Here is a 25,491-nt window from a genome sequence, read left to right as displayed (position 1 = left end):
TCAAGAATTACCGTAATTACCAAAATAATCTTGTAAATACGCAGTAATTACGGTAAATTTTGGAAATATAAATGAATCTTCTATGATAATCACGCGTAAAATATTATCAATTTTTTCAAGAAAAACCAACTCGAAACAAATTTAAACCAATATACAAAGTAATTTAGCGTAAATACGGTAATATGGTCAAAAATCGAAAATAACACCAACAGGGGAGGTATCTCAACCCCACCTGTCGGAAAAATTTCTTAATTGGACAAAGCTGAACCAAAAGAGCAGGCAAAAAAACATCGCTAACTAAAATTTCAAGAGCTGAGAGCATTTTTGAATTTTTGCCAAGTTTTGAAAAATTAAGTTTTGGGCCAAAAAAAATGAGAAAAAATCTCAACTTCACCAAATTGGCTATGAAAGCTGAAATTCGGTACGTACCCTATTTTTGACTTCTCAAACTGACTGAAAAAGATTTCGAAGTATTTCAAACAATTCTGGAGTCTACAGCAGGTTTTTTTAAAATGAAATTTTCCAAAAAAAAATTGCCCTATGAAGTCGGTAAGCTAAAATTTACTAGGTACATACCTCAATTTTAACATGCTAAGTCAATTTTACGTAGATGGTTTTAATGCACTTTTTGGATGGAATTTCCAATAGCTGGAGACTCCAGAGAACGGCTTGAAATCTCATCCAATCACAGCGCAGCACGTTAATCTCAAGGTATGTAAATTTTAGCTCTTCAACTTCATTGGGTAAAATTTTGTTGAAATTTCAACTTACAAAAATCTGCTGGGGGCTTTAAAAATGCTCAAACAGGGTGTCTAAAAAAATTTCAAAATGCAAAAGCAGGACTGTAGCAGGACATTTTTCACAAAGTTCACATTTGGGTGGAGAGGAGGGGGAGAGCCGGCCAAAACTCGTCATTTCAATTTTTCGTTTTTCAATTATGTTTTCGGACACTTCAAAATTTTTTTGAGACATTGATTCGGTTTTTGTAGAACAATGGATAGGAATTGATCTGTTTTCAAGCGAATCGAATTGAATCATTTACAAACGATTGGTGATTGAACAAATTAATTGATTTCTATGCGAATCATTCGCGAACGGAATAATCAATTTATAGTGAATCATTCACGAACGAATACAATAGTTTTTAATGAATCATTCACGAACGAATAGATTAATTGTTGGCGAATCAGTCCTGAACGAATACAATAGTTTTTAATGAATCATTCGCGAACGAATAGAATAATTTTTGGTGAATAGTTCTCGAACGAATTGATTTGTATAAGTGACTCGTTCGCGAACGAATCGATTTATTCAATTGATTTTTGGTGAATCATTCGCGAACGAATTGATTCATAGTCGATCCATTTATTTGATTTTTGGTGAATCATTCGCGAACGAATTGATTCATATAAGTGACTCGTTCGCCAACAAGTCGATTTATTTAATTGATTTTTGATGAATCATTCGCGAACGAATTGAATAAATTTTGGTAAATCATTCGCGAACGAATTGAATAATTGTGGTAAATCATTCGCGAACGAAGTGAATAATTTTTGGTAAATCATTGGCAAACAAATTTAATCATTTTTGGTGAATCATTCGCAAACGAATCGATCCATCCAAATATTTCAAATAAATTTCTGACGAATCATTCGCGAACGAATTGATCCATATAAATGACTCGTTCGCGGACGAATCGATCAATTTATTCAATTTTTGGTGAATCATTCACAAAACTTTTCGAAACTATTTCCAACCGATTCGAGGGATCGAAAATATGGTGATTATCAAGTTTCATCTTTCTAGGTCAATTTGGCGAAATTTTGATTTTTTTTACTCAAACAGATAATCTCCTTGTAAAAAGTGTGAATCAATTTCAAAAATATGACACTGACATACTACGAAAAAAATAAAAGGAATCTTCCAAGAACGTCATCTACACCTCTAATCCTCTATTTGAACGTGAATTTGATCGAATAAACTCACCTTTGTGCGATCGATGACATGCAAATAGTACGATACCGGTTTGCCAGTCCACGAGACGGATCCTTTCAACGGAGCCATTTCCGTCACGTGCATAATTGTACCGATATCTAAATCAGAACGCAAAACACCGATGATTAATATAACAAATTACCTCACAACGTATTATATACAAAATATAAATTGATATAACGCTTCACGTCTCAGTAAATATTACTCACCGCTCAGATTACGATCGGTTATTCGGAAATTCAACGGGCAGAACGATTTAGACGATACAATCCTGGCGCCATCTTTCAAATCGGCGAACCTCTCCTTCAACATGTGATCAACCGTAGGCCCAAATGCAAAATTATTCACGAATACGATCGTAGCGTTGGTGATCTTATCTCGGTGCTCGGGTTCGAAAAAATCGCCTTTCATTAGCTTATATTCGCCGTGCACTTTACCGTACCATCCCATCCATTTCTTGAAATTCACATTCATATCCTACACGTAAAAAAAAAAACAAATCGATCATATTATTCGCGTTCATCATTTTTTCAATACAGGTAATTAAATTGTACACGAGGGTGCAGGAGGGGATAGAGGAAAAACACGTACTTCGGCGTATCTCGATGGAATATCTGCTTTCTCAACACCCCAGCAAAATTTACAGGGCGTAGCTGCTGCCATTTGAAGTACCACCTGACCTACGCCCGATCCTAAATCGATGAACACGTCTTCTTTGGTGATGTTTATCTGGTCGATCATCTGGCAGATCAAATCGTACGACGTTTCTCCGTACACCTGTAAACGTATCCAAACAAATGTACATTAGATGTCTAATACATCGAAAAGGCCTCTTGCTGTTGATCTTATTCCCCGAAAAAATAATATATTTTATATACATGAAATGTACATTAATATATACAAGAAATCTCATAGCCTACTCCAGTCTATTTCAAAAACTTATGAAAGAAATTTGTTACGCTCTGAACCTCTGTGAACTCCCCTACATGAATATGAAAGGGAAATGAATGATAAGATCTTTTAGACAATTCGTATGTTAACCCATTTACTTATATTCACGTCCGGATTCAATGAAACATCATAAAATGGACACATAGGTAGTACAATCAAACTAATAAAGCAATAATCAGGTATACGAATGATTAAATGAAATTATGATAATGATGAAATGGGAGAAGGAAGGTGATCGTGAGGAATCAAAGGCAATAGAACAATATGTTGAAAAGAGACACCAAGAAGCATTTATTATTTCACTCAATCGAACGTTTGAATGCAAGATTTTCGAACACCAATTCCATAATTCACTCAACTTTCAACTACATTCTGAATAAGGTGTCCAACTGTCCAATGTCCATTAATTTGAAGAAATCATTTTTCTAGACTTTTCAGACCAATTTTTCGTTTTTTTTGGTCGTCAAAATTTTTTTTTTTTATAGAGAACTACAAGAAATGAAAAATGAATAAATAAATGGAAAATTACACTAACTAATTGAGGAAATAGAAAACAAAACAAGTGGTATTTTAGCAAAAAAATAGGACTTTCTTGTAATTTTGACAAAAAAAACAGGACTTTCCAAAATTTTACAAAAAAATTGCATATTTGGACAATTTTGACAAAAATGAGACAATTTTCGGCAATTTTGGCAGAAACTAGGATATTTTAAACAAGAACAGAACATCGGTCTATTTTGTAAAAAAAAAAAAAGGCAAAACACAAGAATTTTCGTCAATTTTTGCAAAAACATGGCTTATTGGGCCATTTTTGAAAAAAACATGACCTTTTTTGAAAAAGATTAGGACTTTTTGACAATTTTGACGAAGACCAAAAGCTTTCTCGGCTATTCGAAGAAAATTACGAACTTTTTGGCAATTTTCTTGCTTTTGAAAATTCAAGCCAAAATTACAATTTTTGTATTTTTGTCAAAAAACATGGCCCTTTTGGTAATTTCAAAAATACACACGATTTTTTAGAAGACAACTAAAGCAAAAAACTCAAATACTCATTAAATGTTGAGGCAAAAAAACAGGAATTTCTCGGAAATTTAGCAAAAACGAAGACTTTTTGACAATTTTGGCAAAAATGTGATTTTTTGATAATTTTGATGAATAAACAGGATTTTTTTGACAATTTTGGCAAAAGATTAATTTTTTGGCAGTTTTGACAATTTCGAAAAAAAACAAGATTTTTTTTACAGTTTCGACCATTTTGACCAAAAAACAGAATTTTCAACAATTTTGGCACAAAACGGGACTTTTTTCAGGCAATTCTGACAATCCTGCCAAAAAACGAGACTTTCTGATAATTTTGACAGAAAAAAGATCCTTCTAGAATATTTTGGAAAAAAATCAGAACCTTTTTGACAATTTTCACAAATGTTGTTAGAAAATTGTGCTTTTTTACAAATTAGGTAAAAATGCCGTAGTATTTCCTAATTATTAAATTACTGGATTTGGGAGCGAAAATTTTTAAATTATTCCTGAACATTTCCGTGACTTCACCAAGAGAACAAATTTTTTTGAATTTCCCTCTGCTTTTCAAGAGTTTTCCAGAGAATGGAAAGTTGGACACCCTGCTCAAATGGACAAATTCACTAAAAATACCGTTAGACTGACTCTCCTGAATTCGAACTCATCTAATATACCGCTAATTTACCATTATTTGCCGCAAACGCGCGTAATTACCACCGTGTTACCGTACTTTCTTTCAAAATGTGAATACTCTATCATGAATACATTAATCATAACCAACAATCAAAGGTTCAAAATAGTGCTGTAACAATTCTACGCACAATATTACTGAAAAATGAAGTAATTACTACTTTATTACTCATTTCTACAAGGAATTACCCGTAATTCGCGTAAATTACCAACCATTACGAGTAAATTACACGGTAAATATCTTTGTGCAGAACTAATTAGAACTATTAGAAGCAGCAATCAATTAATCGGAAAATAATTAATGGTAATTACTTTGAATTACGAATAATTACACTCGGTAACAGGTAATTACGGCGTAATTACACTCAAAAATCGGTAATTACTCGTATAACCCGTAATTACCCGACAAAGGGTAATTACTCGGAAATCAAGATTTCAAAAATGGTAATTTGACAACTGACAGCAGGCAAAAAGTATGAACATTGAACAGTCACGTCCGTTGATTACCGGTAAAAACCGTAAAATACGGTAATTACCGGTAAATACTCAACAATAAGCGGTAATTCTTCGCGTTTCTCGGTAATTAATGGTAATTACGGGGTAATCAACGGTAATCGCCCTAAATACCCAAATTTAGCCATTCCACATCAATTTTTCCAACCACATCGTGCCTAAAAAATCTACCTAAACAACAGGTAACCCTCGTCTAGACACTTTTCACCAATTTTCACCACATTTAAAAACCTCCCGGCGTTATGCTACCTGCGATTACCGATTCAGTAAACGTAGATAGTTCAACTTCCGTCCTAATAATGGTAACTAGATAACCCGTTTTTCGCGCATATTGCGCTCCTCTTCATAGACGTGAATTGTTCATTTTGAAAATTTTGAAAGTATCTTTTTTCGCCTATAATTCCCAAAAAGTCTTGCTTTTTGCTAACATTGTTATTGTTGCTTTTTGCCGGAAATTGTGAAAGTTTATGGCTGTTTTAATAATTGACAGAAAAAAAAATTGTTTCAAAGCAAAAATTCCAATAATTCTTACTTTTTCATCAAAAATAACCCAAAGCGTAAATTGTTCTCTAAAATATCCTGAAAAGCATCACTCTGTCATCGCTTTATCATTCATTAAAATAATGTCCTACTTTTCTACAAAAATTGAAAAAAAGTAGGTATCAGCTTTCTTATAACAATTTCCTGAAAAGTCATGGTTTCATTTAAAGTTGGCAAAAATTTCAAGTTTTAGGCGAAATTGCGAATTAGGCTACCTACTTATCACTTTTTTAGCAGAAGTTGCTGAAAAATTCCAAAAATACTTGTTTTTTTTTCCTACAGTTGAAATGAAACTAACACATCGGATTGGATCTAATACCACATAACTGAAAATTTCAAAGTTTCACTTAACTTAGACCTAGAACTTTTTTAAGCTTTCTTCAAAACTGCGAATGTGTCAAAATGTATTTTATGGCAAGCTTTTTCTAAGCAGACTATGAACATTCTAAATATTGGTTCGGTACTGGAGAATACTTCAATAAAATACTTACTTGACACAATTTTAGAAATATTCCAAGATTTCCGAGTCAAAAATGCAATTAGGAATTTCCTTAAAACGTGATTCTAATTTTGTCAAGGACTCACAAAAAAAATTCAACCCCTCAGTTGAAAAATCTAAACTCCTACATATAACAGTAGAGATTTTCCCAAATAGTCCGAAACTTGCATAAGTTGATGAAAAAGTGAGATGCTAGATATAACCACTCCAGAACTCAAAGAAATGAAACCATGGTTCCAGGATTAATTTTGATACCCAATGTGCTAAAAATAGCACTTTTTCATGTGTACATCAACACCGTTGTTTTTCTGTTTTGAGCTATTTAAAAACTTTTTAAAGCTCCCTTCAGAAACTTTTCAACTTTTGATAAAAACCATCACAACTAAAGTTTAAAAGCTATTTTCAAATTAAAATATTATTGAGTAGTAGAGAATACTGATTGTATGAAGCTTTTTCATGTTTTTTAAGCTTTAGGATTTCATTTAAGCTTTCTTCAAAACTGCGAATGTGTCAAAATGTATTTTATGGCAAGCTTTTTCTAAGTAGACTATGAGTACTCTAAATTGGTTCGGTACAGGAGAATACTAATTTTTTATGTCATATCTGAAGCTTTCTAAAAAATTTTCAGCTTTAAGCTTTCTTCAAAATTTCACGAATATGGTCAAAAAGTATTTTTTGGTAAGCTCAATATAGGTAGACTACACAATATACATACTTTAAAATATTCATTGGGCACTGGAGTATTCTAATTTTTACATCATATCTGAAGCTTTTTGAACTTTTTTCAGCTTTAAGCTTCCTTCAGAATTTTGCAAAAATGGTCAAAAAGTATTTTTTGGGGAGCTCTTTTTAGGGAGACTATACATACTTAAAATATTCATTGGACACTGGAGAATTTTAATTGTTCTTATGAAGTATGACACTTTTTGAACTTTTTAAAGCTTTAAGCTCCTCCATGCCTCACCCCACAACCTCACCAAAAAAATAACTCTAGATTCGAACTCTACGACCTCGAAAACATATCAATCGACATATCACACAATAATATAAGACACATTTGACATTTGAGCTTTTTTGAACTTTAAGCTTTTTTCAAAACTTTACGAATATGGTAAAAAAGTATTTTTGGCAAGCACATTCTAGGTAGGCCATACATACATTAAAATAGTTATTGGGTACTGAAAAATTCTAATTGTTTATGTCATGTATAACGTTTTTTGAACTTTTTCGAGCTTTGAACTTTTTCCAAAATTCTACAAATATGGTCAAAAAATATTTTTTGGCAAGCTCTTTCTAGGTACACTATACGTACTTGCGCGTATACATCGACACAGTCATTTATACTGCCTTGAACTTTTTGAAGCTTTTCAAAGCTTTAATCAGAACTTTCCAAAGTTTTGATACCACAACCCCACCAAAAAACTGACTCCAGATTCGAACTCTACGACCTCGAAAACATATCAATCGACATATTACGCAATATAATATAAGGAAAATTTGACATTTGAGCTTTTTTGAGCTTTAAGCTTTTTTCAAAACTTTACGAATATGGCCAAAAAGTAGTTTTTGGCAAGCACTTTCTGGGTAGACCTCTTACGTAATTTAAAATGTTTATGGGGTATTGAAGAATTCTAATTGTTTATGTCATGTACAAAGCTTTTTCAACTTTTTCGAGCTTCAAGTTTTTTATAAAACTTAACAAATATGGTCAAAAAGTATTTTTTGGCAAGCTCTTTCTAGGTGGACCATACGTACTTTCGCGTATACATCGTCACGCTTGTTTATACTGTATCAATTTTTGAGCTTTTTTCAAAACTTTTTGAACTTTTGACCAAAACCTGCACATCTACGGGTCAAAAGCTTTTTTTTGAGACATCGTCGAACAAAATCGGTTCGGCGGTTCTTCCAAACGAACAATCACAAAAAAAACACCTTGCTATTAATATATAGATATTGAGCTTTTTTTGAGTTTTAAAGCACAAATTTTTTGTGAACTTTTTTCTTCAACATTTGACTTTTTTAGATGCTCTTTCAAGGTATAATATACGTACTACTGTGAATGCGTGACATATGCTACATATAGGCTAAAATCAATTATTGAGCTTTTTTGAGCTTTATGGCGCAACTTTTTTATGAACTTTTTTCTTCGACATTTGACTTCTTTTGATGCTCTTTCAAGGTATAATATACGTACTTCTCTGTATACCTCAAGTTGGCTACGTATAGACAAAAATCAATTATTGAGCTTTTTTGAGCTTTAAGGCACAACTTTTTTGTGAACTTTTTTCTTCAACATATGACTTTTTTAGATGCTCTTTCAAGGTATAATATACGTACTACTGTGTATACGTCGAAAGCGCTACGTATGGACAAAAATCAATTATTGAGCTTTTTCGAGCTTTACGGCGCAACTTTTTGAACTTTTGATTAAAACCTGCACATCTACGGGTCAAAAGCTTTTTTTTGAGACTTCGTCGATCAAAATCGGTTCAGCCGTTCCTGAGATCTCGCTGTCACAAGAATCCGGTCATAATTTTAATATCGTCGATCAAAATCGGTTCAGCCGTTCCTGAGATCTCGCTGTCACAAGAATCCGGTCATAATTTTAATATATAGATATTGACCTTAACAATCAATCAAAACGTTGCTCGATCTACCTACATGGTGGGATAGATACGAGTACTCGTAGATACACCATGCACCATATACTACCTCCTACAACAATCGGCCTACAATCGACTTACCTCCGGCGAAAAGGGCTCGTATTGATTCAATCTATCAGGATCGGTGACTGCTGAGTTGTAAACTTGCGCCAGAATATGTCTGAGTAATCCTCGCGACGGATGTTTGCTTAGCCTTTGTAACGACGTGCCTTTCGACTGTAATGAAATAAAACAGAACAACAAAAAACGTGTCATTAGCACCTCTTTCTGGTTTATTTTATGTATTTTTCATTTGCTTATAGTTTAGTTTTATCTAGACTAGTATATCGACATGCGAAGAATGAAACGTTGTATAATAAGTAATAATTTTAACATCGTGTATTTTTATATGTATCACGTCCCAGTCTTTAAATGCCCACAAACGATAAACATTAAGCGCCATATAGCCAACGGCCATCGTCGACTGATGGACGATGGACGTTCAGGAAGGAACAAAACACACACTGACACAAGGTACTCTAGGACGTGTATCGCTTACACGATATACAAAACATGAACAAGACGACCATCTGTCGTCTTTGCTCTTACGCTGTGGTAATCATCATCTTCCAAAACTACAACTACTTTCGATGATTTCCACACTATACAGAGTAAGATTTGCTTAGCTCTTTGCAAGATACAAGAAGAAATATTCGTCTCAAGACCTCACAGAGCAGCTGTAAATTTTAAAGAAAAAGACACCGGGCACGTGCTATCTTTCGTTAAGGGTTTCTTCTTCTTCTACTGGTATATTTGACGGCACCGCCAGCTCTATTGCCACCGGTTGGTAGTGAAACTGTCTCACATCGATAATATATTAAATACCTCCGTTTTTTCCCCCATATACCTCTATCTCTCTCTTAATATCTCGAAATGTAGATATTTCCTAAGCTAAAAAACCAACTAACCGCTGTTGCCATCATATGTGTAAGTATAGCTATGATAATTTACAACACCTGCCAAACGACGACGACTACGACGATCTACCCATCTGCAAGGTGCTACTCTATCGTCTCAAGTCAGTCATTAATGAATAGTCGAAGAAAACAACATAATGAAAAACTCTCTTCCACTTGCAGCAATACCATCGCGGTTAATCTGCTCTCTGAAATAAGGCTCGTACGTTGCTCTCGTCGTCTTTAAACTGCTTAAGCTGTTAAGCTCGGGCTAATTTACATCAAAACGACGACCCTTTTTCGGTTATTTTTTTTAAAAAGCTCGGAAAACTCGCGATATCGACGCGTCCTCGTCGTCGTCATCGTCGTAAAACTCGATAATTTATTTTCCATCTGCTACGCTTTCGCGCCTTTTTTTTCGCATCGCAACGGTCGTTGCTCGGATAGGGCTTTCGGAAAGGTCGGAGGTTGGGGGCGGGGGAGGGGTCGTACTTGAACACAAATTACACGAGCGTACTCTTCGTCAGTTCGTCGATTAACATTTTTCCCAGCTCTTGCGCACAGCCACGTGGAAAAATCTACGTAAAAGCAATTTACATCCATCAGCGTTTTGTATCTCTTCTACATTTTCACGCATCGTGCCCCCCGAGACCACTTCACCACGCTCGAATCCCTCACTCTAACTATACACCGCACAGAGTATCGTGTACTGTACATCGAACGAGGTTAAATTCATTATCGTGAACTTGCTCGGCGCCTCGTTTACTCTTCGTATACTCGATTCGACACCATCATCATATCGTATCCACAGTCCATCTCTCTGTGTCGTTCTCACTGCTGCTGCTGCCACCGCCACCACCACTTCATCATACATCGGTATAATTAGTCCGAATATTCAAATAATAATGATGGAAAAAAATCACATGTGTACGGACGAGTACATTTGTACGAGCGAAAATACATATAAAAATACCATCGTTGTAGTACAAACGATCATTGTTGTCGCCGCAAATACTCATCATCCTTGAAAATGCACTTTATTACGAGGCTCTTTGCTTCTCTTTTCTCTCCTCAAACCCCCCAAATGCCCGCAGTAATCGCTTCTCCATGGCCACAAAGACATCATACGCGATGCATGCAACAATGTATGTGGAATCCAATGTGGTACTTTATATGCAGAGTTAACAAATTGACAAATATTTCGTTTTGTAATTTACACACAGGAATTTGAAGAAAAAAATTTGTAAATATTTGACGTCGTTGTTTGTGACTTGTGGGGTGAAATTGAGGAGGTTTATTGAAGATGGGAGAGGCGAGGCAGGGGAAATCCGAATCACAAGATTTTTTCATCGACCTTCCATCATGTCACCTTTTTTGAATCTTGCCAACGTTGGTAAGGTAACATTGAATTTCAAGGACGAAAAAAATTCCATAAATTTCAGAAAAAATCAGTAAATTTGCAAAAAAGTTATTCAGAATCAAGTTGAAACTCAAAAATATGACAAAAAATTGTACAAAATTCAAACAGCTCTCTTTTCACCAACAAGAAAATTATAAAATTTGATAATCGTTGAAAATTGATAGAAAATTGCAAGGCTCGTACTCAATTTTCGTTCGCGAATGATTTACCAAAAATTGAGTAAATGAATCGATTCGTTCGTGAACGAGTCACCAAAAATTGAGTAAATGAATCAATTCGTTCGCGAATGATTCACTAAAAAATGAATCAATTCGTTCGCGAATCATTTACTAAAAAATGAATCAATTCGTTCGTGAATGATTCACTCACTGAAAAATAAATAAATTCGTTCGTGAATGATTCACTGTAAAATGAATCAATTCTTTCGCGAATGATTCAGTAAAAAATGAATTAATTCGTTCGCGAATGATTCACAAAAAAATCAATCAATTTGTTCGGGAATGATTCACAAAATAATGAATCAATTCGTTCGCGAATCATTTACTAAAAAATAAATCAATGATTCACTCACTGAAAAATAAATAAATTCGTTCGTGAATGATTCACTGAAAAATGAATCAATTCTTTCGCGGATCATCTACTAAAAAATGAATCAATTCGTTCGCGAATGATTCACTGAAAAATAGATCAATTCTTTCGCGAATGATTCACTCACTGAAAAATGAATCAATTCGTTCGTGAATGATTCACTGACAAATGAATCAATTCGTTCGCGAATCATTTACAAAAAAATGAATCAATTCGTTCGCGAATCATTTACTAAAAAATGAATCAATTCGTTCGCGAATGATTCACTGAAAAATGAATCAATTCTTTCACGAATGATTCAGTAAAAAATGAATCAATTCGTTCGTGAATGATTCACTAAAAAATCAATCAATTCGTTCGAGAATGATTCACTGAAAAATGGATCAAGACGTTCGCGAATGATTCACTAAAAAATGAATCAATTCGTTCGCGAATGATTCATTTAAAAATTAGATTCTACGACGTTTTCAGAGGTTTTTTTTGAAAAAAGAAATTATATTTAGAGAAATTCAGGCACAAAAATGATAAATTTTCATACTTTTAAGTACATATGTTTCAGAGAAAAAATAATGTTGGCAAAATTTTTAGAAGAAAATAATTATGTGTTTTAGAAAAATTAACGTTAGATAAATTCTCTATTAGAAAAACTTATTTTAGAGAAAATGTGTAAGAGAAAAAGTCGCAGTACCACCACCACAATTAATGATGTAGAAATTCAAATTTTACCTAGATTGCACAAAAAATCAACAATTTTTTTTTCAAAATTTATACAAAAATGAAGTACCATTCATCAAACATTGCAGAAACGGCCCAAAAAATGATCAAATTTCCAAAAATCCTAGCACAGAAGCAAAATTTGCAAAAAGAAGTAATCGAAAGTGGTGAAAAATTGGCACAACAAGAACAATCTAAAAAGTATTAAAATTTGATAAATGCTTCATAAATATTCACGAAAATCAAGTGATATAAGATGGACATCTCGCAAAATTTATCGAGAAATTAGCCAAACTTGCACGAAAATCATCGAAAACAAAACGCCAATTCGAAAAAATAATGCGAAAACTGAACAATGTACTACAATACGATTCCCAAGACCAAGACCATCTCATATTACCAAACATTTCTCTTCAATAAAGCTGGGGTTGTAATACAACAATGACATCGCGAATAATCATCGATTAAATCACCACCAAAAGAAGGGTCGCTTACACACACATACACACACACATCTCCTACGTAATCGCCTCATTGCACAATGCACATGTTTCCCTGTTCGCTCTCTCTTTCTTCAGTTCAGTCTTCCATAGCACCATACTCCATTTTACAAATAGATTAATTCGCCGGTAAGGAAATACTTAGTCGTTCTACGTCATATACTATCTCGTGCAGCGTCCACTCTTGCATTCAATAATAAAGCTCGTCAGTATTATGCACACAGATACACATCCTCTGCCATAGATACGCATAACTCGATCACAACGCGATGACGAACCAGTGACCCAAAAAAACCATTCGCGAACGGTATTCCATGGCTGTCGGTGCTTACAGCAGCGTCGCGTCATCCTACCGTACTCGGCTCGGCTCCCAATTACACACAGCCAGAAGCCTGCATCAGCAGGTGGCTATAAACACCCCTATTTAATCACGTGGTCGAATCTCGTCCTCTTTTTTTTCACATTATTTGTCGAATACAGAGCACATATTATTACATAGTATTACTCGTGTAATAGCCAAGAATTATCCGCAGTTGCACATGCTTTTATCGTAATTTTCCCCGCTTTAGTTTTCAACTTTGTATTTTTTTTTTATCATTTTTTATTTCACTTTTGTCTTTACTTTTTAACGTGGTGATAACACGTACGGTACATAATATGTAGAAGAACTTAGATAACATAACACAATATAATGTTACCGGGCACTGAACCATCGCCACTATCCTTCGATTTATCGCTTCGACATTGGTCATAGCCGCCAATCAGGTTATCAATACTATTCTGTGTAAACAAGAAGTGTTTTCTTTCACAGTCAATTATACACCGTGTAAATCCATCTCACCCACATGCAATGTGACCTCCTCGTAACGAAATTACCCTCAATGAACTCCAACTCGACCACGTGTTTGTTTTATTTGAACATTGACCGTTCTTGATGGCCGTCAAGAGTCACATCAATAACCGTAACAACAGCCTAAGGAAAGAGATGGAGTGAGGAGGAAACACCACCATATAAGGGTGATCCGATCGGTTCGCTGGTGAATGGTGATAAACTTGGTGATGCTACTTTGTATAGACTATACTAGAGATAGACTGATAGGATGACAGTAAGCCTATACTATTCATTTCACAGGGCAGAAAAGAACAATAGTTCAGGGCTAAGAATTATCAAAAATGATAATTTTTCAACTACCAAACTCCAAAGGTTATTTCTTCGCACGATATGTTTTGTGTCATCTGTATCCACGAGTCTCTTCGTCTGCATCCTATTTCATTCAGTTTTCAACCTTAGTCCTTAGTAAATTCAAGTTCGAGAAACAAAATTTTTAGAGCTATTCAAGGGATCAAAAATCTCTAGATCTGGAGCCATCTTGACGTTCCCTAACCATATCGTTCAGACTAGACTCACAATAGCCACAAACCATCTAAGCATTCGATTCCTCGTGATCTGCTCCACGTGAGCTTAAGGCACACAAGTCTCTTCAATCAATTCCTCATCTGCTACTCTATATCTGATTAGCCTTTCGAAACTTCTACCTTTTCCTCCACCAATAGCTACCTACGTCCAACAATTGGGACAATATGCCGAAGCAAAACTTCTGGCAGGTCATTTTTTTCAAATGTTTCAATAGAGGAGAGTTCACATTTATTTAAGGCTGAATTTTTTGGGTCAAAACGTATCCATTTTCAATGAGAACTAAAAGAAATCAGAATGTGCAGAATTCGGTATTTTTGGACGATTTGAGACAAAAAACAAATCTCTCTGCCAATTTTTGCAAATAAAATTTTTTTTTAGGTAATTTTGACATAACATGTGACCTTTTTTTAATCATTCAGGCAAAAAAACAAAACAAAATTTTATTGCATTTTCGATAAAAAATTGAGACATTTCTCGACAATTTTGGCAAAAAAACAAACATTTTTGACAATTTTGGCAAAAAATTGAGACTTTAGACAATTTTGGCAAAAATTTGAGACTTTTTGACAATTCTGGCCAAAATGTGAATTTTTTAATAATTTCGACAAAAAAACAGAACTTTTCGACAATTTGGATAGAAAATGAGTCTTTCTACCAATTTTTGCTAAGAAACAAAATTTTAAGCAATTTCAGCCGGACTTTTTTTCATTAACTTAGGCAAAAAAACAACATTATTTTGTTGGATTTTTGTCAGAAAATTGGGCGTTTCTTTACAATTTTGGCAGAAAATGAGACTTTTTGAATTCAGACAAAAATGAGACTTTGACAATTTTGGCCAAAATGTGAATTTTCTAATAATTTTGACAAAAAAAAACAGAATTTTCAGACAATTTGGTTAGAAATGAGTCTTTCTACCAATTTTTGCAAAGAAATAAGATTTTAAGCAATTTTAGCAAGACTTTTTTAAAGCCATTTTCAGGCAAAAAAAACACAGGATTTCATTGAACTTTTGCCAATAAAATGGAGCACTTCTTGGCAATAAACGAATTTTTCTTAGCAACTTTCGCAAAAATTGTTCCCTATTCAGAATTTTGACAAAAAATAAAATACATTTTTCACAAAAAAAGTGAGTTCTTGACAATTTTGGCTAAAAATAAGACTTTTCAATAATTTTGACACATGAACTGATCTTTTTTGATAATTTTGGCAAAAAACATGACTTTTTTGACTGTTTTTGACCATTTTCACAAAAATGGAACTTTTTCACAATTTTGACCAAAAAAATAGAACCCTTCTGAAAATGTTGGCAAAAAACATTAATCTTTTGACAATTTGGGCCAAAAATGAGACTTTTCGACAATTCTGGCAGAAATGGGACCTTTTGACAGTTGAGATGAACACACAGGATTTTTTCGACAACTTCGGCAAAAACATGACTCTTTTTGGCAGTTTTGACAATTTTGAAAAAAAAGACTTTCCGTCAAATTTTTACAAAGACAAAAGTTTCTGACAATTTTGACCGAAAAACAGGCTTTTTGAACAACTTTGACATCAAACAAGACTTTTTTCCAGTAATTTTGACAATTTTGGCAGAATATGAGACTTAAGAGACCCTTTGAAAATTTTGGCAATAAAACAGGACTGGCAATATTGTAGCAAAACACATGTCGTTTTTGGGTAATTTCAACAAAATACAGCGTTTTGTGCAAAATTTGGGCAAAAAACTTGATTTTTGGCATTTTTATCGTGAATGATAATTGATATACGAATACAAAACCATATGCTTTTTCCAATAAACCACGATTCATTTCTGTACCCATACCAAATTCTGAATCTAAAGGACCAATCCCTCAAACTTCACTACACCTCATCCCTTCATCCATCCGCTGACCACAGAATCAACCAACAATGAGCTCATCCTCAAGCTGCATTTCGAACCGTTCCGGTCAAACATGTCCATGCAACACCTGATCTACTCGTAACAACATTTCAATAAGAAACAGGCTCTCATCATCGATCGACGATCGTTCATTGTTTTCAAATACGTATAGAAAAGCACCATGCACCGGCCCTGCCGTACTCCGCAGATCTCTTGGCATTTCGGCCTTCCGGTCATAAGTCGAAGTCCATCCGGCGTTGGTCGTTCACAACAACGCTATATACTCGTATTATGGTAATTCGAATGCATACAATGTGGAACCTCTCTATGGCAATCACCATCTCCATCCTTGTTTCTCATTCTGTCGACCAAGCCTGCCGTTTCACCCGCTGCTGGTTCATGGTTGGTATTGATCTTGACGCGCCGCGCGCGATATAGGTACGATGGTCGACGACGACGACGACGACCAACGACCAACGAACTAGAAACAAGTGCCCCCTACCATAGCCACCCCCGCTCGCGTCGCATCGTCGAATTCAATTTTTTATGCACGTAAACCGTACATCATTCGATAGGATGTACGTAGTACTCGTAAATTACGCGTCTATACTGTGTAAGTTCAGCTTACTCGTACATACGCACACCGTACAGCTCCTCTTTGCTGCCTTCAACGCTGCACTCCGCCTGCTTGCTGTTGCTGCTCTTTTCCCAGTTCCACCGCCCAGCAATTCTATCCTTTTCGCGCTCCATAACCCGATATGCGGCTATGTACTGTTTTATAATGCGAGTAGTTGATGAAGGTACCTCCTCTACCTATAGCTATAAAGTACTTTGTATCAAATGCGATAGGAAACCGAGTTACGATAATTATGATTATCGGTAGGTCGGTCGATCTGCCATGCCAAGGCTTGGGCCTAGTTAGTTACCCATTTATACACTATTTTACTCGCCTATGCAACTCATCAGCTTGTGCTGTTGCTGCTGCTGCTGCTGTCGTCGTAGTTAGTTAGTGTCTCTATCTTACTTCAAAGTCTTCTCTACGCTACATATTCTTTCCGTTATTATATTCAGTTTCCTTTTCATACATACCCTTCCCTCACTTCGGAAACTCGTCCCAAGGTTCGTCGATCTCTTTGTACAGACGATATTCTCAACTTCGATACTGCAGGAGATTCGACAGAACTTGCAGCAAGGCCTATAAAGATGACGTCATACAACCAAATTCCAATCACGATGGCCATGCCGAGTTTCACTCACTGTCTCTGTACCTAGCTTTGGTAACTGGCAAGCGAATTTTTCTTCGATTTCAGCGGAAATATGCTCAACGACGCTGACCAATAAGATTATCTAGATAGTCTATAGCATGGTGGATTTACATTCTTGGTCTTTCTCGTCGTCGTCTTGGTTATTTTTTTTTTATTCTATACTTCTTTCGATTCTTATTCTAGTATTTCGTTATTTCCCTCTGTGCAACCTTTAATGTAATGTTGTCTTTGTCTTTTCTCGAAGATCGTGTACAAAGAAAACACAGAAATCAGCGATTCTATACGCATTGTTTATCACAAAATCGTCAGTCGACAGATAATCCCGATTCTGAGGAACGTCAGCAATGCAGCGAACCATTTACCGATGAAGTCGCATTCTGAAGATACTCGTATTTCTTTTCTCGAACTGGTATTTTTCCGACCGATGATGTAACATCGAGTTTGTTTGGTAGGTACTTCAAATTGAACCTTTCATTTTTCGGTTAACCTAATTTAATGCTTCGGAGATTACTCGAGATAGGGTATCTTTCTTCTTAAGTTTACCATAAAGGAAAAGTAAATAGTTTTGGTCAAATGTAGATCACGAAAAGACAGGAATCAATACGAGTTTTCATTGTACAAAAATACATACATATTTTTTCATAGAAGAAGGCAAAAAAGTAACACAGAAAATCAACAAAACCGAGCACAGAGATCATGAAAAAAAAATATGAGAAAATGTACCTTTGTCCTTTGGTAGCTTGTTTTTTGGATAAAAAATGACCAAAATATTTTTCAATAACGCCCCTTACCCCCCTCCTCCTCACAAATTTTCTCAATGCTGATATTTTTTTTCAAAACTTCATAAGCTTAATTTATAAAATTTGATAGAAAAAAAATCTGTCCTTTTTTGGCCAAATTTTCGTCAAAGAATGAGGAATGCGTTGAGCTCGAATTGGACGATTTTTGAAACGTTTTATTCATTATTGCTCATTCTCTCCCCTTGAAGATGACTGCATTTTACGGCTTTGTACCTATTCTAAAGGGGCCAACAGAAGTCAAATTTGAGAATGGGAAATGGGGTTCTTTTGGGATGAACATTTGACCTCCTTAAAGTGGAGAGAGTCGACGCAGAAAATTACAAACAGCGACGGGTCATTTTTTTTAGAAGGCTTATAAATTAATGAAAAATGTCGAAAATGAAACCATGGATAAGTTATACCCTCGCTGTGACCTACATATCAAAATTTCAGCATCTCAGATCGTACCCACTCTAATGAAGATGAAAAAAACTCGATTCGTTCCTCTTTTAGAGCCTCAGCCATCCCAAATTCACCTTAGCAGTGTAAATTTGGCATAATCAGCAATGAAGTGCCACAGATTTGTCTTTCAAGTATAAATTTCAATCTTTTAACAATATTTTAATCTCTTCTCAAGGCCGAAAAATTCAATTTGGAGCAATTTTTTGCGTTTCTTCGACGAACCCTCCTCGCCCCTTCACCTCAACGGTCCAAATTTTAACACAACCCGGGAAACGATGCCACAGAGACGTGCCTCGATAGAAAAATCAGAACTACGAAGTTCAAAAACAGAATCTCAGTTCCACGCTCATTTCGAAAATGAAAATAAGGATCCAATCCGTTTCACCCCCCCCCCCCCCGGTCAATTTTCAGGGACAAATTTTGGAAAATTTCAAGTATCAAAAATCTGCTGGAGGCTCCAGTAATTTTCAAAAAGTCGTATGGAGGCTTCAAAACGACTTAAAATCCACCTGCAGTCGACTTCGTAGCGTATTAAAATTAGTTTGCAGAATGAATTTCGGTTTTCCAACTCTATTTGATGAAATTTTGGGGGAATTTTGAGTTTCAAAAATCTGCTGGAGGCTCCAGAACTGCTCAAAACGGTTTGAAACCGTTTCCAAACGATTTAGCGTGTCGAAAATAGGGTATATCCCAAATTTCAGCTTTCTTGGTGAATTTGGTAAAATTTTGATTTTTTCCCCTCATTTTTGGCCTAAATTAGATTTTTAAAAATTCATCAAAAATCGAAAAAGGCACTTTAGCACTTGAAATTTTGACAAGTGAAACATTGTTGCCTGATCTTTCGATCTACCTTTGTACGGTTTAAAAAATCTCGTGCAAGTCCTATGTAGGAACGCAAAATCTGCGATTTCGGCTGACCTGTCAATCAAAATAACGTCCATTTTGTAAGAAAGGCCACTTTTTTTTTGAGGACAAGGGCTAGAAATGTTCCTTAGGACCCCCCCCCCTTTAAGAAACAAGTTGTCCCGGAGGATCAACCAGAGGGGGGGGTGCAATAGATCCTTATTCGGGCTCCCCGACTACATCCTAGGAAATAACAAGCTAGGTCACAGGTCCCCGTAAACTGGTAGGCATTTTTCACAAAATTTATTATTTCGATGTTGAATTAAATTTTGAAAATGAAACGAAGTGATCGGTAGAATCGTTGATAACGAAGAAAGCGCATTTAGTCGACGTTGAAGAAGTCAAGAGTACGTATTGAATTGACCAAGGAAAACGAACAAAATATGGTTGCTTTTGATTTGTTAGTAGAATCGTAGAATCTGAATTCTTCTGCTAGGGTAGTAGTTTTTGTAAATTTTCAAATTTCAAATCAAAAATACAAAAGAAATCTGATATCTGAACCGAAATCATCAATTTTAAAAACGAAAGCGAAAAAACGTAAATAAATTGATAATATTAATTGTTTTTGTTTCATTGTCATTCATCTTATGATCGTATTTCTTAAATTCTGAATACAAACACCAATGAAAACTGTTAATTCGCTTAATTAATAATTCTCTTTACGCGACACCAGACAGCGTTGCTATCGATGTGTTGAAAAACTGAAAAACTGAAAACTGAGCGATTTTAATAGGGTTCCCCATAGGTGGGGGAACCCTAAAAATGGGACTTTTTTTCAAAATACAGCCCTTAATACGTCTTTTATTCGCGACATTTCCATAAAATAACCTTTCAATTCATTTTTTCTCTTCAAAAAAAAAAAATAACAAAACACCAGCAAGAGCATTAGGGAAGCTTTTTTCGACTCTTGACACCGAACACATTAGATTTTTCCAACCAGCCCAACGTATTCAACTTCTCACATCAGTTACACCTCCTGTCACCTTCCTTTCCTTCACTTTCACATCCCTTGAGCTGAAATCGTGACAATGTTGGTAGGAAACATTACTTAAGCACACGTCAATAAAACTGCGACTCTTTGAGACCCTACCTCGACTCACCTCGCAGCTTTCCACAGACCAAAAAAAAAAAAAATACCTCGTAGAGCACGTAACGTGGTAAAGTACACGAAAACAAATTCTCTCTTGCAGCTATCGTATAGTACATCGACATCGACGTACTCTTGTTATGTACATTGCGTGCGACTCGACGCCCCGAAATCGATTTGCAACCCGTATTAGAAATATTCGGAAGGGAAGGTAGGTAAATTGCACAACGAATGCGTTCCGATAGTCCGATACTTTGGTCGTATAGTTATCGCAGGTAAGGCGCTTTTACCTACGAAAGACCACCTTCGCAGCGAAACGAAAAATAGAAAATAAAATAGAAAAAAACCGCTACAAAAACAAAATCGGGCACGTGAAATGTAAATATTTCACCTCTTTCTGTGTGTTTTTTTTTTCTCACCCTGTATAGCCTGCCTTTGTGAGTTTCGAATCACAGTTGCTAACGACCTTTGTACGCAAACAACAGAAAAAAAACACTGATGAAAAGATACCTGTTATCGACAAATGCGTCGATAATTGTCCATCTCGTGTCAGTTTTGTCACAGCTCAATCGATTATCGTTCTCGGTCGAGCTGCGGGGTTCAATTCGCTGGTCTTCTATTATTATCTTTTTTTCCCTTTACCTCTGCGTGTGATGTGAGCTGCTCTCGCCGTATTCTCATCTAGTTAGCGTTCGCTCTTTGTTCTTTGTTTATCTCACAGGCTGTACTACATGACCGTCGTCGATATAATCATTAGTAACCTGACAAGTGTAATTTGAGCCGCAATCTCTTACACAGGAGAATTTCTACGTCGGGTTAGCTCGAATTTGAACGAAAAATCGATAAAATGGAAAGAGCGTATCAGAAGCTCTCAAGGAGACTAATTTTTAGCTGTCCAGATTGGTCAGGATGTTGACCGTACAAAATCAAAAAATGCCAAAAAAAGGGGTCAATTTCCCCTGAAAGCGACAAAATAATTCAAAAAAAATGATAGGGCATTATAAGCTAAAAACACAAGTTCAAAAGTGAAATAATTCAAGTCATATGGTGATGCAAAAATATCAAGAAGTTCTCTGATTAGCTTTTTGCCGAAGAGAACTTGCAGCTTGGCTGAAAAATTGTCAATTTTCTTCACTTTCCCCCTCCCCCACTATCTCAATCACACAATTCGAAACAAAACCACATCGAACTATATGGCAAAAGCATCCCATATACTAGCAAAATCTCGCAACTCATTTTCATACACAGGTACTCTCTGTACCTAGTTCTCTCTACAATGTTTCATTCTCGTGCACTAAACTTGATCGCATCGTGACCATAACAAACCTCGCCTCTGCCCACCACCCTCCTCTTCTTTATTCTTCTAATCCGCACCTATTTTAAAAGAGAAAGCACCACGTAATCGTCACCCGAGGAATTCGAACGCATAGCGTAGCGTTCGTATAGAATAAATTATATGCATCGACCAGCGCTGCAGAGGGGGGAGGGGGCAGAAGAAGAAGAGGTAGGAAAAGAAACGGTATATCATCTTCTGTTTCTTATTCTTTCGTTGTTTTACAATCGTATATTACTTATGGCTTTTGCTCCTCCTTCTACGCCTGTAACTAGCAATTGCGGGGTCATCTTGTGTAGTACGAGTAGGTACATTGTACACACTATGCACATGTTACAGTATAGAAGTACGATCTTTGTACCTACGTAGGTAGGTACTGTAGGTACACGTCTGGTACCTGGTCGACCATTTTTTTTTTCATCTTTATTCGCTTCGTAATTATCTGCAAACGTGAAGATTTCAAAGCCAGCATCGAAACAACCACATAATACATTCATTGTTCTTAAACCTCTGCCAGTCTGCCTGTATTTCTTTCTAGCTTCCTCTTTTCCATCACTATACGACGACGAAGACTTCCCCACAGACACAGCAATAACCTCTTAATCTCGTCTCATCATTTGGACAGCAGCACGACGACATGACAGGTAAGCTAAATGCCAAGTTAAGTACCGTTACATGATGCGGGAGGATACAGCCTAAGCCACGTGCCCGTGTCCGTATTTCCGCAAAAATACGCGCAAACACGCGACTGTCGGAGCCACCAACATATAGCCTGACACCACGAGAGCATAAATTACTCTAAAAACCAATGTAATTTTCACGCCGGTAAGGTGACAGTTCTGGGAAAAGATTACAACACTACAATAATCGTAGACGATCCCCTTGAAGAAAAAAAAAGAAGGAAAACATCCCTTATCCGTATCCTAAGCTACCTACATTATTGGGTGAAATTTCTTCTGTCACCTTATATATAGGTAGTCTCATAAATTCATTTCATTTTCCACCGAAAACGTCACACTGCTCTATATCTATGTCAATCCTCAAACCTACTCCGCTACCTATCCGATCCATGCATAAATTTCGAGCCCTTCTATCTTCGGGTTTTCTTCCCAACTTTCACACAACTATTTTACCCTACTTTTTACACAGCAAAGCTTCGGCACAAAGCATACGATTTTGAACAACAGACAAGCGAAAAATATCCACTTCGCGATAATCTCGTCACCGATGATGACACTTCCATCGTCGTCGTCGTCGCTGCGACGAAGTAAACGCATGTACAATAACCTCACTCACACACACAGACAGACACATACACACGCCGTGAAACGCATACCACAACAAAAAGAGAACTTTCACCGATACCGAAGCGCGTTCGATGATCAAATGACGACGATTACGCCATCTTCGTAATCGTAAAACGAACGGGCTCCCTTTCGATACGCCAGCCATCGTTGAACCGGGAATTTTCTCACGATTCATCAGCTTTATTGTAGGCAGAACACTACTACAAGGTAGGTGCAAACCGCAATGGGAATACGCCACATGTGCTATGGAGGCGTGAGGGGAGGGGAGGAGGGAGGGATAGAGCTGAAATAAAACCAATACTCACGCGATGTCTTGGAAAAACTGAGAACTTTGCCCAGAAACATATGAATGATCAAATTTTGGGATTCGATAGTTTCCCATTTTCAATTTTACTCAAATAAAGTAATTTTATCATCCCTTAATTTTCCAGACTATTCTATCTAAAGTTGGGAGAAGGAAATAAAGAAATGAATCAACACTGATATCCCAACTGGCCAAAAAAATGTTCAAACTGGACTAGGACGAATCGAAAGATCATGAAAAAATACATCATCAGCCAAAATTTCAGAAGCTGAAGTTCAATTTTCGATTTTTTGAAAATTTTTAAAAATCAAATTTGAGGTCAAAAATTGAGAAAAAATCAAAATTTTACCAAATTGACCAAAAGAGCTTGAATTTGGTACGCATCCCAATATGAACCCCCTGAATCGATAGGAAACAGTTTCGACCCGTTTTGAGCAACTCTGGAGCCTCCAGCACATTTTGGAAAATTGAAATTTCTGCAAAATTTCATCAAATGAGTTTGGAAACTAAAATATACTTTTTATCCTATTTTTAACACATTGAGTCGACTGGAGCTGGTTTCAAGCTGTTCTGGAATCTCCAGCTAAATTTTGAAAATTCCAAGATTTACATTAAAACTTGACTTGAGCACATACACCTAAACGCGATTGGCGCTTCAAGTGACCATTGACCAACTCGACCAATTGCACGCCATTTTTCCAAAATCTTTTGGAATTGTGTACGATTTTGTGACTGAAAATTTGAAAAATGCACATGCACAATTCTGAACCAGCAAACTTGTGGAAAATTGGTGGATACCTGGTCAAGTTGGTCGCTAACAAGCACCGATTGCGTTCATTTTATACAAGCTCAAGTTGAATTTGACGGATTTTGGAGCATTTTTTCAAAAACTGGAATTCCCAAAAACCTGCTGGAGGCTTCAAAATGACCTAAAACCATTTCCGGTCAACTCAGTTAGCCAAAAATAGGGCATAAACTGAATTTCATCTCTTTTAGTCAAGAGGTGCCGGTACAGTGAATTTTTCAAATTTTCAAATTATGAGATCTCTGGAGAAATAATATACGTTTTAGAACTGGCAGAAACCAAGCTTGGAAAAATGATATGTAATCGATCAAGTAGGCCACTAACAAGCATTAATCGTGTTTAAGTTTATACATGATAAAGTTAATTTGAACAGTTTTTATGGTATTTTTTGAAAATCTGGAATTTCCAAAATTTAATTGGAGGCTCCAGATGTTAAAAATAAGGATTACAGCAAATTTCAAATTTTCAGCATCATTGGGTAAAATTTTGAGGAAATTTCAATATCTAAAAATCTTCTGGAGGCTCCAGAACTGCTCGAAATGGCTTGAAAACCCATTCCAATCAATTCGAGGAATCAAAAATAGAGTGAATCCCAAATTTTAGCTTTCTGGGACAATTTAGTAAAATTTTGATATTTCCCCATTTTTGGCCAAAAATTTAGTTTTCAAAATTTCGCCAAAAACCTAAAAATGCAGGAAAAATGGAATGTAATCAATCAAGTAGGCCACTAACAAGCACCAATCGAGTTCATACGAGCAGATAAAGTTGATTTGGACAGTTTTCAATTTTCATGGAACTTTTTTGAAAACCTGGAATTTCCAAAATACTGCTGGAGGCTCCAGAACGAATTGAAATCACCTCCAATCGATTCAGCACGTTGTTGAAATTAGGGCACAGATCGAATGTAGCTTTTCCACATCATTGG

The 25,491-nt window shown here is 36.0% G+C and overlaps 1 protein-coding gene across 2 annotated transcripts in view; it reads right to left on the bottom strand.

Annotated features, from left to right (window-relative positions):
- LOC135843976 (histone-lysine N-methyltransferase, H3 lysine-79 specific-like) overlaps positions 1–25,491 on the bottom strand; it is an 87,104-nt gene that overhangs the window by 20,324 nt on the left and 41,289 nt on the right. For both annotated transcript variants that reach the window (XM_065362048.1, XM_065362047.1), the window contains exons 5-8: positions 8,950–9,084; positions 2,587–2,772; positions 2,205–2,472; positions 1,987–2,093 (exon numbers count right to left, since the gene is read on the bottom strand). In XM_065362048.1, coding sequence (XP_065218120.1) covers positions 1,987–2,093; positions 2,205–2,472; positions 2,587–2,772; positions 8,950–9,084 — 696 coding nt within the window. The remainder of the gene's footprint in view (positions 1–1,986; positions 2,094–2,204; positions 2,473–2,586; positions 2,773–8,949; positions 9,085–25,491) is intronic.

Source organism: Planococcus citri, chromosome 4, assembly GCF_950023065.1.
Source record: "Planococcus citri chromosome 4, ihPlaCitr1.1, whole genome shotgun sequence".
NCBI lineage: Eukaryota > Metazoa > Arthropoda > Insecta > Hemiptera > Pseudococcidae > Planococcus > Planococcus citri.
This window is presented reverse-complemented; position numbering and strand designations above follow the sequence as displayed.